The sequence below is a fragment of the Nymphaea colorata genome, chromosome 8 (assembly GCF_008831285.2).
Source record: "Nymphaea colorata isolate Beijing-Zhang1983 chromosome 8, ASM883128v2, whole genome shotgun sequence".
Lineage (NCBI taxonomy): Eukaryota > Viridiplantae > Streptophyta > Magnoliopsida > Nymphaeales > Nymphaeaceae > Nymphaea > Nymphaea colorata.
In genome coordinates, this window is record NC_045145.1 from 13585017 (window position 1) to 13598412 (window position 13396).

General features: G+C 41.1%; 2 protein-coding genes across 2 annotated transcripts; one reads left to right on the forward strand and one right to left on the reverse strand.

Annotated features, from left to right (window-relative positions):
* Window positions 1–1372: 1372 nt before the first annotated feature.
* On the forward strand, window positions 1373–2499 carry LOC116259008 (BRI1 kinase inhibitor 1-like). Its single transcript, XM_031636588.2, has one exon. It carries the CDS (start codon window positions 1493–1495, stop codon window positions 2318–2320), a length of 828 nt encoding a protein of 275 aa, XP_031492448.1. The 5' UTR covers window positions 1373–1492; the 3' UTR covers window positions 2321–2499.
* A 5825-nt stretch (window positions 2500–8324) lies between these two features.
* LOC116259277 (uncharacterized) lies at window positions 8325–9677 on the reverse strand. The gene has a single exon (XM_031637009.2). It carries the CDS (start codon window positions 9613–9615, stop codon window positions 9001–9003), a length of 615 nt encoding a protein of 204 aa, XP_031492869.1. The 5' UTR covers window positions 9616–9677; the 3' UTR covers window positions 8325–9000.
* Window positions 9678–13396: the final 3719 nt, after the last annotated feature.

The window sequence follows — 13396 nt, forward strand, 5'->3', positions numbered from 1 at the left end:
GTTAGAAATGTTCTGTTCCAAAAGAGAAATAAAAATTAAAAAGACAAAGGAATCTTTGCACTGGCATTGAAAGAGACGGCCAACTTAACACCCATCATATTATATTCTGGTAGTTTTGTGGAATATTGACATATCTGACTGTGTAAACTTCTAACTAATATTTGACGTCTGGAAAATAGAAGATTACTAGACGGATAGTTGAACAGAAGATGCAGAACTTACTCTTCCTTTAAAGCCCAGTTCCTACTACGATTATAACATTAATCGCATCGCTGTACAGCAGTACTCATGGATGATCGTTGTGATTATTAATATCGTCATCATCATAGAAATCTTAAGTTTAGCAGTATCTCAACGACATCGCTGCCAGTCTATATGCCATTTTCTTTGTTGATTTTCTTCATCTTTGTCATGTTTGCTTGCTTCTTGGAGCGACATCAAGGTACAAGACCCATATGGGACTTTGTTTTGCGTGTCATGGTAGGGTCCAAAGGTTTCAGTGTTATGCTGCGCTCATTGGCTTTCACCTGAGCACATCCCATGGATTCTGTTGAAGTATAAGTCTTCCCTATTCCTTTCCTACCCAGTTTGCCAGATTTCGTTCTAGATACTGGCATACATATGTTACCTGCATGGTCATATCTTTCTTAGTTTGTCTACTGCGCTTTCACCATATACCTATACCAGTGATTCGTACTATTCTTTACCCGTCTCAGACTGATCATTGTTTCATACTGCTAATTAATGGTGATCAAGTTGCCATTGCGGAAAAATATGCCTCAGGTGAGATGCTGGATTTCATATATTTTATATTTTGATTACTGGTTTCTAATGATGTCGATGATTTGATTACCTATATTTAGGATTTTTTCACTACTCCCTGTTCAGCTGGCAACGTGGATCGAAATATAAACCTTAAAACCACCAGAACTTCAGATGATGCCTTTTGCTTTTTAAAACCATATATATGCAACTACACATGAAAATCAGGTTTTAGATACTGTCAAGCTTCAATCTCAAATGATCCGGTAGGCCAACATACTGGAAAGGTGATTGGTTCTTAATATAATTTATGGACAGTTGTTATTTTTCCTTAAAAATTCTGATAGTAAACAAGACGTACGCTCTTGTAAGCTGGAATTATCTGCTAACAACATTGTATTCTAGCAGGCCGTATTTGAATTACCTACTTAAATACTACCATGAAATTCGGACCTTATGCTAAATAGATATATTTTTAGCAGACCAAAATCGCCTCTTTTGGCTTACTCAGGAGAAGAAAATCCTCGATTTGGAATTTTAGACTCTTGATTCATGCCCTTATCGGTCGACCGTCCAACGCATATGCACCAGTATATCCATAGACATATCTACCAAAAACCCCCCACTCTCCAAACTCCCCCTTCTCCCCTCCAGCATATCTCTCTCTCTCTCTCTCCGCGCCCCGAACCCGCCCCCCTCTGTCTCTCTGTGTGTATGTGTGTGTGTGGGTATGATTTTCAGCGCCATGGAAGCCCAAAATCTCAAAAAACAGGAGCAAGAAGGAAAAAGTACTAGTGCAGCCAGTAGCCCAAGCAGAACCGCGGCAAACTCTTCAGCACAGTCTCCACCATCACCATCTTCATCCCCCACCCACGACTTCGAATTCACCATCTCTCTGTGCCCTTCCTTGTCCCTCGACAAGCACCGGCCGCCGTCCTATGAGATCGATCTCTGCCCAGCTGACGACCTCTTCTACCAGGGCCACCTCCTCCCGCTCCACTATCACCATCTGTTCAGCACCCCTCGCTCTTCCTGCACTTCCAAGGACGAGAGCAGCCATCACCACCACGACCACCGGCCGCAGCAGCCCTGCCACCAAGAGTCAATGGACCAGAACGACAAGAAGAGCAGTGCGGAGGGGAGATCGAGCTCGGAGGATGCCGAGAATTCAAGGAAGACGAAACAAAAGTCCTTCTCATTGTTCACTCTGAAGAAGGGGTCTAAGTTGGGATTGAGATCGGCCAAGGAGGTGATTGAGAGGTACGTGAGGATGGTGAAGCCTTTCTTTGCGAGGAAGAGCAAGGAGGCAGAGGACCAGAGGTTTGGATACTATGGAAGGAACAGGCAGAAATGGAGCGGGCATGCTTCTCAGTCCTTCTCCAACCAGCGGTGCCGATCTTCTGCACCGTGCTCCACCATGACATCCCCTGGCAACAGTGGAATACTATGTGCCATACCGTCTTCAAGTGACAGCACCATGGAGGATCTCCAGAATGCTATACAGGCGGCCATCGCCCACTGCAAGAATTCCATCGCTATCAAGGAAGAGAAGAGTTAGGCAGAAGGAGAACGTTAATTTTTTTTTATCTTTTCCTGTTTTCTTCTCTTTCCTTTTTTCCTTATATTTCTCTTCGGTTTGTTCTGCATGAAGCGTGCAACTAATGGAGAGACGCGCTACTAATATTCATTATTTATCTCTGTATGTTCAATAAAATGAGACGATACCATAAATCTCAATGTCTCTCTCTCTCTCTGGTGTATGTGTATCCCGTGCAGGCAGAGAGAGTGGGGGAGGGGAAGAGAGATGGAGAAGGTGGTGATTTTACTTAAAATTCACCCCGACTCCTTGACCGTTAATCAACACATGGCATACCGAGATCAACGGCCCTCAGATGTGGTACATGTACTTTGCAGGTGAGACTCGGGCTGTTGAAAGAAGCATCGGATGCCGCTCATCCAGGAGGTGGACAGCCCGTCCCTGGACCTCCTGTCTGGTGATGCTCTTTGCTCACCTCATCTCCTTCACGTGCCGGCAGCCCGCCACGGCCAGCAACTAGCGAGAATTGAGAGGCTGCTGTTATATTGCTTCCAAGAGACGTACCTTAGGCATTTTCATCACCAACCTCAACCTTACTGTACTCTTCAACCAATTATTGCCGCATAATGCATTTCTTGAATCATGTGCCCCGTGTTCATGTGAAGATGAAACGATCGATTTCCTTTTCAGCAACTGTGAGTCAGTCACCCATCTCTTTCAAGTGTAAATTCTCTCCCGTGCCACCATGGCTAAAGTACCCAGATGCTGAATCATTTCGGCTTTGACTGCACGATGCCAACTGGCTGCGTCGACGTTGCTTCCTGCTAATGGCTGCGTTATGAACTTACCCCACAAATCCTGATAAAAAAGTAATTAGGTCCTTCAGAATTTTATGGTTCATATATGCAAGAAGTGGTCACGGATCGAAACAAGAGGGTGCAACAAAAAAGTCGCTCTCTTACTTTATGTCACAGTTTCATTCTTAATACACATTGATTTTTGAGAAAGAGAAACCAAGATAGGACAATCGCAATTACCTTAGAGGATAGCTTTAACACTTATAAATTCTCGTGCATTACAATGCAAAGTGAAAGAAAATTACAATTTATCCAACCGAAGTTGATCGATGTATCACCAACAGGCTGGAGTTAATTTCTTCGTCCATGACCTCAGAAAGCAGGGAAAAAATATAAAAAAGCAAATAGAATGCCCCAATTAATTGTATGCCCTGAGCATGATCTATACAAGACTTCTCATCTTATTAAAGCAATTTGGAGTTCAATAAGGGCTTCTGATCCAACTGTAGGTGCTGGCTTGCACCGATTTGTTTGCTTGTTGATTTGCTTCTTAATGCAGACGATCTATCAGTGCTTGCATGGCTTCCATGAAACTTGAGGAGTAAATGGTCCACGGTGAGATTTCAAATGGTTCACAGGCAATGTGGGAGGTAAAATTGAACAAGAGTGGCTTCAAGAGTTAGTGAAGTTAAAGGAGTAAGGTGGCCCTGAGCTTTGAGTTGCATAAATTTTGTCAACTTATTTTCTCAAGTATACCTACAAGAGGAAAACGGATCATGCTCCAGCTCTCTAGAGCAATCAAGAGGAAGAACTGCAATTAACATAGCGATACTAATTCTTGCAAACGACATCCAAATTCACTACTTAAAAGAAATGTGTTTGTCAATCTGGCCATTGATCTCTCTCTCGCTCGCTTGTACACATGCACACACATTCCTCCGTGAGCTCAAACATTGACAGAGAATTTGAAAGATGAAGCATATTGTTGTCATGTAATGTGGGAGTTGTGAATTGAACACTTCAGGTTGCAGAAAAATATACATACGATTCCAAAGAAGCATTTCAGAAGTGCCAATATTTCCAGTAAGATATGAAGGGTGAAAAATGTATGGAGCTACCGTGAGCAACTACTGATAAAGGGCAGTCAGATTGCTCAGGGAGGATCAGCTTTACTACAAGAATTAGGCATCGAACTTGCGGAAATTAAGGCAACGATTAAAGAAGCCCGTCTTTTCTCTCAACCTCTTTGACGACGCATTCGTTTCAAAACGTGCCTAAGTTGACTGTTGACCATTAGCATGATTTTTTTTACTTTCCAAAAACTAGGGATTTATTGTGCCAATAACTTGCTAAAGCTACTTTTACATCTCTTTAATCTTAATGGTAAAAAATTTCATCCTCTACTTTTCTCCTTCCCATTCTTTTGTTACCTTTATTGTTTGACGTGGTGGCAATTTTAACGATGTTTTGTACACTGGTCCCAAATCGGGGCCCATTGGGGGATTTCGGATTTGTCTTTCTGCTACAGTTACATATTCTCTGCTTTCTTTCATGATTTTCATATCTTTTTCGACTTTTTAACGTTCTCTCTCCCCATGGCTTTGTCTATACGCGCGCGCGTCTGAGAAAGAAAGGGAGCCATGTTTTTCACAAATCTAATCATATTATAGAAAATGAAAACTATTAAACTTCATAAAATTTTAAAAATGGATATGAGAATTATATTTTCAAATCATAGTTGTAATGGCGTTGCCTTATTAAGCTTACACAAACCGCTATCGATATCGGATTTTCATGATATTTTATTTTTGAGTTTTTTTCAAATATTAATCTGCTCATCGTTGAAGTTAGATTCATCAAGAAGTAAAAAAGAACTAGAAAACACCAACAAGCACAGGTGTGAAGCATATTGCCGGCCGGGAGGTATGTAATATTATCTACGCGTGTGAATGTATGCGTCGTCACTAGGATCGTGAAAATAGTTGGCCTCTCTCTCTTTATGAGGAGGACCACTTAATCGTAATGCTGCCCTCTCGACCACCCAAGGTCGTATATAGGCTTGTAGTCATCTGCTTGTTTTGCTTCCCTCTCGTAGCACCTACCACTTATATATTCGAAGGGCCATCTGCTCTCAGGGTCTTCTTCTATACCTGTACACCAATTAATTTATTATGTTCACTTACAGCCCATATGCGTGTATGTGTGTGTCTACACAAACATATATATATTAATGACTAGGTATGATGGCCATGACCTTTTCACTGTGCAAGCACCGGTAGTGAATGAACACTTCGAGTTCTCTCAGAGCACCAACAAGCCAAAAGCTGATCTTACCGGTTCATGAGAATATAGTTATTTATTCATCTGCCCGGTACAAGTATTTCTTCTGCCAAGGTGCAAATTTGTGTGAAGTTGATCACTTGGGAAAATATGTAAATAGATTCGAAGCTGGTTAAATCACCGGGTTCAGAGAGGTAGATATATAGAAGATCCAGCTTAAAGTACAAATATTCTGTGGTGGAAGGAGCCCAAACTCTTGTTTACATGTGTTACTTTATTTTTCGTGATCCAGCGGACCAATACACCGAGTTCATACTAGAACTCCAATATTTTAATCTGGCGATCGTGCTGGCCCTGCCAAACTTGGCTGGGTCTACAGATTTCTGTTAGATTAATTTCTGGGCTCTTTTCTGCTGGGTATGTTGGTTAATTGATCGGTCGGATCAAAGTGACTAATTGCGTGACATAGGGTCTCTAGTTCAAGCTCATTTACGAAATCTATCCTCCAAAACTTTTCACAGCATGTCACAAAGATGTAGCCACGAACTTCCAAGGGTCAGGAACTTTCATGGTAGAGGTACTCATACATCCAAAAATGGGTCGGATAGGATGTGACGTTGGAGATGAGCTTGCATTTCTCTTTGACGCGAGTCTGACCTCTTCATCTCCCTCGACATTGATGACAATGGGTACTGCACACGAGAAGCTAGCTTGAGTCAAGTATCTAATTGATTGTCTTTTTGTCATCTCCCGACTAAAAATAAGGGATGTCAGCATATCCGATTTGATTCAGATATTCACATATTAGAATTTGAATATGAATGAAGAAAGTTATATCCAAATCTGAATATGAAATCCAAATCTCTTATCCCAATTGTTGGTTCAGTTTATGCATGGCGAAAATGAGCGTTGGAATGGTCTTAGTTCGCGTGCATATAAAAAAGAGTCTACCGAAGAAGCAAGCAAGGAAAGGCAGACGGCCGATAGAGTGAAGGGTGCTTTTTCTCTTTTCCCAAAAAACACAATCCAAAGATCCGGAGAACTTACGCACCCATGTCGTAGCAGCGAAACAGTAGACGCGAATCCGAATTTTAAATTGGATCTAGCCAATTTTCAAAATTTTAGGCCATTGGATATAGGATATTTATAGCCATTGAATTCCGCGATTACTTTATATTTGGCACAAAATGACCAATATATAAAAGTTTCGTGCAAATTATATTTCAACATAACCAGCCCCAGTGCATGTATGCATTTGAAAGAACAACATCCATGCTCCCTCGGTACTGTTGTAAAATCTGTGTGAATCGACCCGAATCAGCCGATTTGGATCGAACAAGAATCTTCGTTATTCAATACACCATGTGACTCACTGGAGATTAATGATTTTCAAAAACGTGCTTAAATATTTAGGAATATTCGTAAACATACCTAATCTTTTAATATTGTTAAGAAAGCACAGCCTCATCCGATTAATTGAAAAAAAAAAAAAAACCGCATCTGCAGGTTCGTACTAACTTATAGAGCTTGGGTTAATGTAACATATAAATACTAAAATACTCTCAATAAAGACAAATTGCATGTTCATCAGCTTTCTTAACTGGATATAACGCTACATTAGTGCATGAGTGATTGTATCCTAATAATTATATTTTCATATCAGTATTCAAGATAATCACCGAAACTTAGATGTGGTTTTAACATTAAAAAAAGGTCGGGCGTGTTTTTAAGAGTTTCCCCACTTTTAAAAGTCTTCCGACTCTGATCCAATTCAGCTGATCGTCTGAATTCCTATTCATGTTGAGACCCGAGTTTTTTTTTTTTTTTTTTTTTTTTTTTTGACAACATTACTACCAAAAACAATGATTGTAAGTAAAATAGTATGTATTTTTTGCAGTTTTACAGCTTAGTCCTGGCCATTTGCAACGTCACTGCGTATGCATATTGCCTTGTGTTAAAAAGTGTCAAGGCGCTGAAATCAATGTGATTTGTCATTGGTAGAGAAGTAAGGTTATGCACAACTATTTCTTTACTAAAATGCTCAGCTTGTTTGAAATTCCGAAGCAGGAATTCATCCTTCAAAGTTATGTACGCCTAAGAAAACAAATAGATGGATGTGAAATTCATTCCAAGAAGCAACAAAAAAACACATGTCATATATAACACACATGTATCCATATCTATAAAAGCTCCTTTAATTGTAAAATGTTAGAGAGAGCAACACCACCATGTGCAAATATGAGTTTTTGTTTTTTTCTTCGCAAAGGAAAAATGCAACTGAGAGTGTGGGAGGTCTTACTTTGGAATATGGGTGGTTCATAAGACGGGCACCAATATTTTAGAGATGGAGAATGACAAAGGAATCCAACCTGAGCATGAACACTCCACAGTTCATAATGGCAGCAGGTGGGACCCAACCTCAATGATGGCATTGGAAAGTAGGCAAAGGCATACTTGGTTCGATCGGAGCTCAATAATGAATTCCAATTCAATCCCCTGAAACCAAAAGAACAACTTTCCTCCTGCCATTACTACCAAGATGGACACGAGGAAAGCTGTAGACAGTTCAGTGAGAGGTACCAACACTTCCCTTGGTCCGAAACAGTTAATAAAATTTCCTCATCCAATGGATAAAATGACCTCCAAACATAGCAAACCGGCGCACCCATAATTTCATTATGTTATATGTGCATGATAGCAGGTGGATTGACAAAAACAATACAGTTAAATACAAAAAAAGAAAGTATTTATCCACAAGAACAACACCTTTGAGAATCTGCCCAATAGTAATATAACTGCTCATAGCAGAAACCCTGGGGACCTTACAGATACCGACCCAGGCGAATGGTACACTCGTAGATTCGAATCCCCGACCACTGATCCTCCATTTGTTGGAAGCGTGTAACCGGAGTTGAGGATCACTCTTCCCTGCGATATTGAGCTTTCAAACATCGCTTTGTAATCTGTTGCGGATATGCAGAGGTTTCTCTTAGGAAAATAATTCTCGAACTGAAATTTTAATCTGGTATCTTTTTTCCTTCTTCTTTTGCGTATGAGTTGTGCGGAAGTTTTCGCCGACATAACTGCTCTCTCTCTCTCTCTGCCTTTTATGGGTGCAATCGCTTTGATCACCATGGCAACGCTTCCCAATCACTCGAGATCGTTCTCTACGTAGAAATGTACAACGGCAAGTTACTTAGAACTCATTCTGTGGTTTTCTCTCCTTTCATTTAGAGGCAAGGAGTTAAAGAGGAGGAGGAAAAGCACTTTGCTCACTTGCCATTCCTTCGATTGCGGATCTTTCTTCCCCACTAGTAGTTCCAGTCTGAAAGTCAAGTTACTGAACTGAGAGAGGTACGTTGCAGAGAAAAAAAAAAAAAAAGACGTCTTACATTTCATGGAACATTGTACAAGGAACTAACCAAATTCCCAATGTCAAGAAATTAGAAACCAAGAAGAAAGAGAAGATTGAAAAGGTCTAACAAAAAAAGCAACCCACAACCATCAAAAAGAAAAGGTAAACAAAAAGCGAAAACATTTATAAAATAGGTATCAACCGAGTGTAAAACAATCAGCATGTCAATTTCTCTACAACACCCCGATCTACAAAATGCAGGCAGCTGCTTAATCATCGTCCTGTTGTTCTTGCTCCCCTTCTCTCTCTTCTTCTTCTTCTTCTAGATCTCTCTTGTCCCGTACATACCATCTATAAGAAGACTGCCCATTCTCTTCTCTCCAACCCCATATCTTCCTTTCATCTCTTATATCAATATCTGGTCGACAAGGGGCTCTCTCTTCAACCCTTTCAAGGTGGGATGTTGGTTTCTTCGGTGGAACATTATGCGCCTTTTTCAACCCCAAGATCTTCTTCCACCGTCTGCATCCCTTCGGTGGTCTGCTAGGCAACGCCTCCTGATCATCAGCGGCACACAGTTCATCCCTGAGTGTTGTCACTTTCTTCCCAGAGCTCCTGCCGCCATGCTCACCCTTGAAGGGAAGCATCCTTCCCTGATGGAAAAGCTGGTCTGCTGTTAGCATGTTGTAGTTGGCCACTGAGAACTCGAAGTCTGCATCCCCTGGTGAGGAGGAAGATGCCGCTAGAGTCCTATCAGCGCGCTTGATGCACCCACGGCTCAACTCATCTACTACCTCCACAAAATCACTAGAGAATGATATCCTTGGGCTCAAGGGTGCACAGAATGGTTGATGGTCTGTGTTGAACATGGCTATGCAAGCCATCAACACATCCTCTCTCTCTTTCTCTCTCCTCGCAGCTGCCCAGCCTGCCCTAGCTTGGTGGGCATCTGAGGTTCGAGCCTGCACATATTTATATGTGAACATGCATGTTGGTTGCGCATACATGTGTATGCCATGCACTCATGCACCATACCATCATGAGAAATGGCCGATTAATTATTAAACAGCATGTCAGTGAATCAGCAGATGACATTTATGTGTCATTGATTTTGTCAATAGTACAGCTACAAGGGATCGTACAGCTATACTGGTCTATGTTGAACACAGAGACACTGCAACTAATGCACTGCCTGGTGCGTGGGTAGTATAGTCTTTCTACGTCAGGTCAAAGACCAGGTCTTCTTTTCTTATGTTGGTGTCAGCGTATGTGTCCCTCTTAACTCACATTAAGCTAATAAACAAATAAATAATGCACCACAATGTCAGTCTTCTTGCGAACATATCATGCTCAAGGAAATAAGCTTTATCAAATTAAATAACTGCTATGATATATTATCCTTATCCTCCATCTTTCTTTTTCTTTTTTTTTTTTTCTGGTGGGGTTTGATATCCACAAATGAAGGTATATTTTGCTTGAGCACGATTTCCAGAATTTCTACGGTGAGAACTGCAATAGTGAGATTCTAAAGTGAATCTGTAGAGAATTGTTGAAGGCAGCGACTACAGATCTGTACAAGCCCTACATGCATCAACGTTGGAGCAACACCAACCACCGCATGAAAGAAAGCGGGTGGTGGCTAGTTTTCTTCTTTCGTGATCGCTTGTCACAGGACAGAAGACAAAAGTCATGTTTGCTTCATTATTGTTGAGAGGAGCAAAGATCCAACACAAAGAACACCACTCCACAGGATAGGCCATTAGGTGCGAATATAAAACCAGAAGTTGTTCGAATGGGGATGGGTGTGGTGATCGAGGAAACTGCAGAATTGTGGTCTGATGGGACAGAAACAGGCAAGCTAAGCACAGGCAGATTGGTCACAGAGGGCTGCGGCACTGGTTAATTTAGCTGGCGGAAGACCACCTACAAGCGAAGACAAAAAAGCAGAAGCCTAACTATAGTTTGTGTGTGTGTGTGTGTGTGTGTGAATGAAACAATATATAATATGTAACATAAAAGAAAGGCAATGGTAACAATTATAGTTAATTATGGGAACCTGCCAATGCAGGGGGAGCGGGTGGGTGTGGAGGTGGGCTTAGTTTGACCGAGCTTTGACTTGTTTTTGAACGTTGTACGGGCCAGTGGTGAGCTGGAGCCTGGAGGGTGCAGACGCTTTGGAAGCATCACGTCACGTGAGCTCCTCCACCTTCATGTCCCTCTTCCTCCCTTTGTTTTTGCTGCTCTTTATTTTGCTCTGACCACGTGTTCCCATAAGCCACTAGTTGTTGTTCTTTTTCTCCCTCTCCTAGGCAGCGGCAACCTATGGTTCCATTAAGTTTCTCCGCTTGGGGCTCAATTCCGTCCGTCCTTGCAGGCCATCGCAACCAAGTAATGAGCGACTGTTTCAACATGAAAATGCTCTCATTTATACAAGAAATTAAGCTCTCTGTCTCATGTTCTTGTTTAATTAGATTGTTTTCTTGAATTGGGCAGATCCAGAGGTAGACCGAATATGCTTCGGATCCATTTGAAGCACCATCCCCTTCCGGCATCCTACAACTTAATATTCTGTGTCCCGTCCATTTACTTACCAAAATTTTTGAATGGGTTTGTTTGCCGTGACTGCTGGGCCACAAGTCTTTTCTGCAAAGCAATGCAATGGTATATGCTTTAAAAAGTAATCGTGCTTCCCCATACTAATGATGTGCAGAAAACGAGCAGTTTTTCACTGTGACGAACAGTGTCTTAATTGTTCGGGCTTCCTTCCCCTTTGGATGTTTTTAATCTTTCATTATCGAAGCTGCGTGGGTACAGATTAAGATTCTCAATAAAGATGAAATGAGACCCACTTTCACTGGATGGAACTGCTAGTGAGGACTGGGGACAATGGTAATTTGTATATGTGTGTGGCTAATCTTTTTATGCTGATGATATAAGAATAAAGAGTATAAGGAGGGAGGGTACCTTTTATGGCTTGGCGGGGTCTGAATTATTTATAGGACAAAAGATTCCGGCTAGGCTAGCTTTAGGATTAAGCATCATCGTAGGAATAGAGGGTTAGGGTTAAGGTTTTCACTGCTCAACACAGAAAAACTGTGTCTGCCACATGATTTGCTTTCTTGGCTTACACCGCCAATGAATGCATGCTATTCTTTTGCTATATTAAAATCCACAGTCGTGTCGCTGAGTCGATCGACTCGTAGAAATTAAATTCCACTAATGGGTTTAAGAATGTCAGGAGTGTGAAGTTCCTTGTCCTTAATTTGCTGCAAAGCCAAAGCTGGCCTGGTATTCTTTCTTTCTGGTGCAAGATTAACGAGTTTAGAAGCGAGTTGAATGTTCCCGTAGGTAGATGCGAGTTCTATGACGGGGCTGCTTTGAATTAATCAATGCACTCAGGCTGGATTCCCTATCAAGCTGGCTAAGAATTTTTAATTTATTCATGAAAGACTTGGGCATCATCGCCATCGAAGGATGAGTTGGAGCCCTTCTTTTTAGCTATGTCTAGGATTTTGAACTATCTGCGCTCAAAAGCCAGAAATCTTGGTTTATAGATTTGCGAAACGCGAACTCCCAAAAATTTGAGTCCATCTCAAGATTGGAAGAACAGTGTGAAGGGAGCCAAGAAATCTGAAAGTTCACAGTCCAACGGGGCTACCAGACTAGGTACGTAAACTCCGGCTGATGCCGAAACCCGTACTGACAAAATCTTAAACCAAAATTTGGACTCCCTGTTTTTTTTCGCTCGTCATATTTTAAGAAAAAAAAAAAACAGAATTATGGAAAAAGAAATAATTCACTACATGACATGCGAATTAGTTGATCCTTTCAACATTATTAATGAACAATGGTTCATTATTTCAGAGTTTTCTCTTTTTAATGGCGACCGATCCGCCTAGTTTTAATAAAAGAGATGGAGGAGTCGGTTGATTGTGATTTGATGGGACGTGGTTGGGGGTTATGAGTTGGAGGCATTGAAGACTGCAGGTTCAAATAATAGACTCATGATTTGACTACAACGCCTTCCTTAAAAACGGACGGGCCTGTAACTGTTCGACTTAAAGCAGTAAACCCTGTCAAATTTATTGAACCATGTTCCTCCTTCATTATGATTGAATGACATTGACCACATCTGACACTATTGACAATATTTAAACACAAAGAACTTATCCTTCTTTTTTGTTCGAGAGAAAAAATAAAGTGCTAGTGTTTCACATCGGTTTATCACCCACAGGCTTGTATCGGTTAATCTGCATTATTATGGGCCTCTCACTTTAAACAATATTGGGCTAATACATGTTCTCAATTTTTTTTTTTTTTTAAAAAAAGATGTGTTTTGGTTTAAAATTTCTTTTAAGATTTTTTTTATCATTAAAAAAAAAAAAAAGAAACAAGCTGGCACTAGCCAATGTTTTGGTCAACAGACCAAGACCATTGCTGGTGTCGATACAACCAAACACCGTCCTTAATTATAGCACCCCAAACCTTCTCCATCCCTCTAATCTCAGATCCTCCTCGGTCATCACAAACATAGACTGGCACGCAAGTTCAGTATTGGGTCTTACATCAATGCTAAAATAAATTTAGGTGTATGAAACCCCTTGACCTCTTTTAACAAATCATCTTTGCTCTTCTCCTATGCTAATTAAAAATAACAAGAAGCGT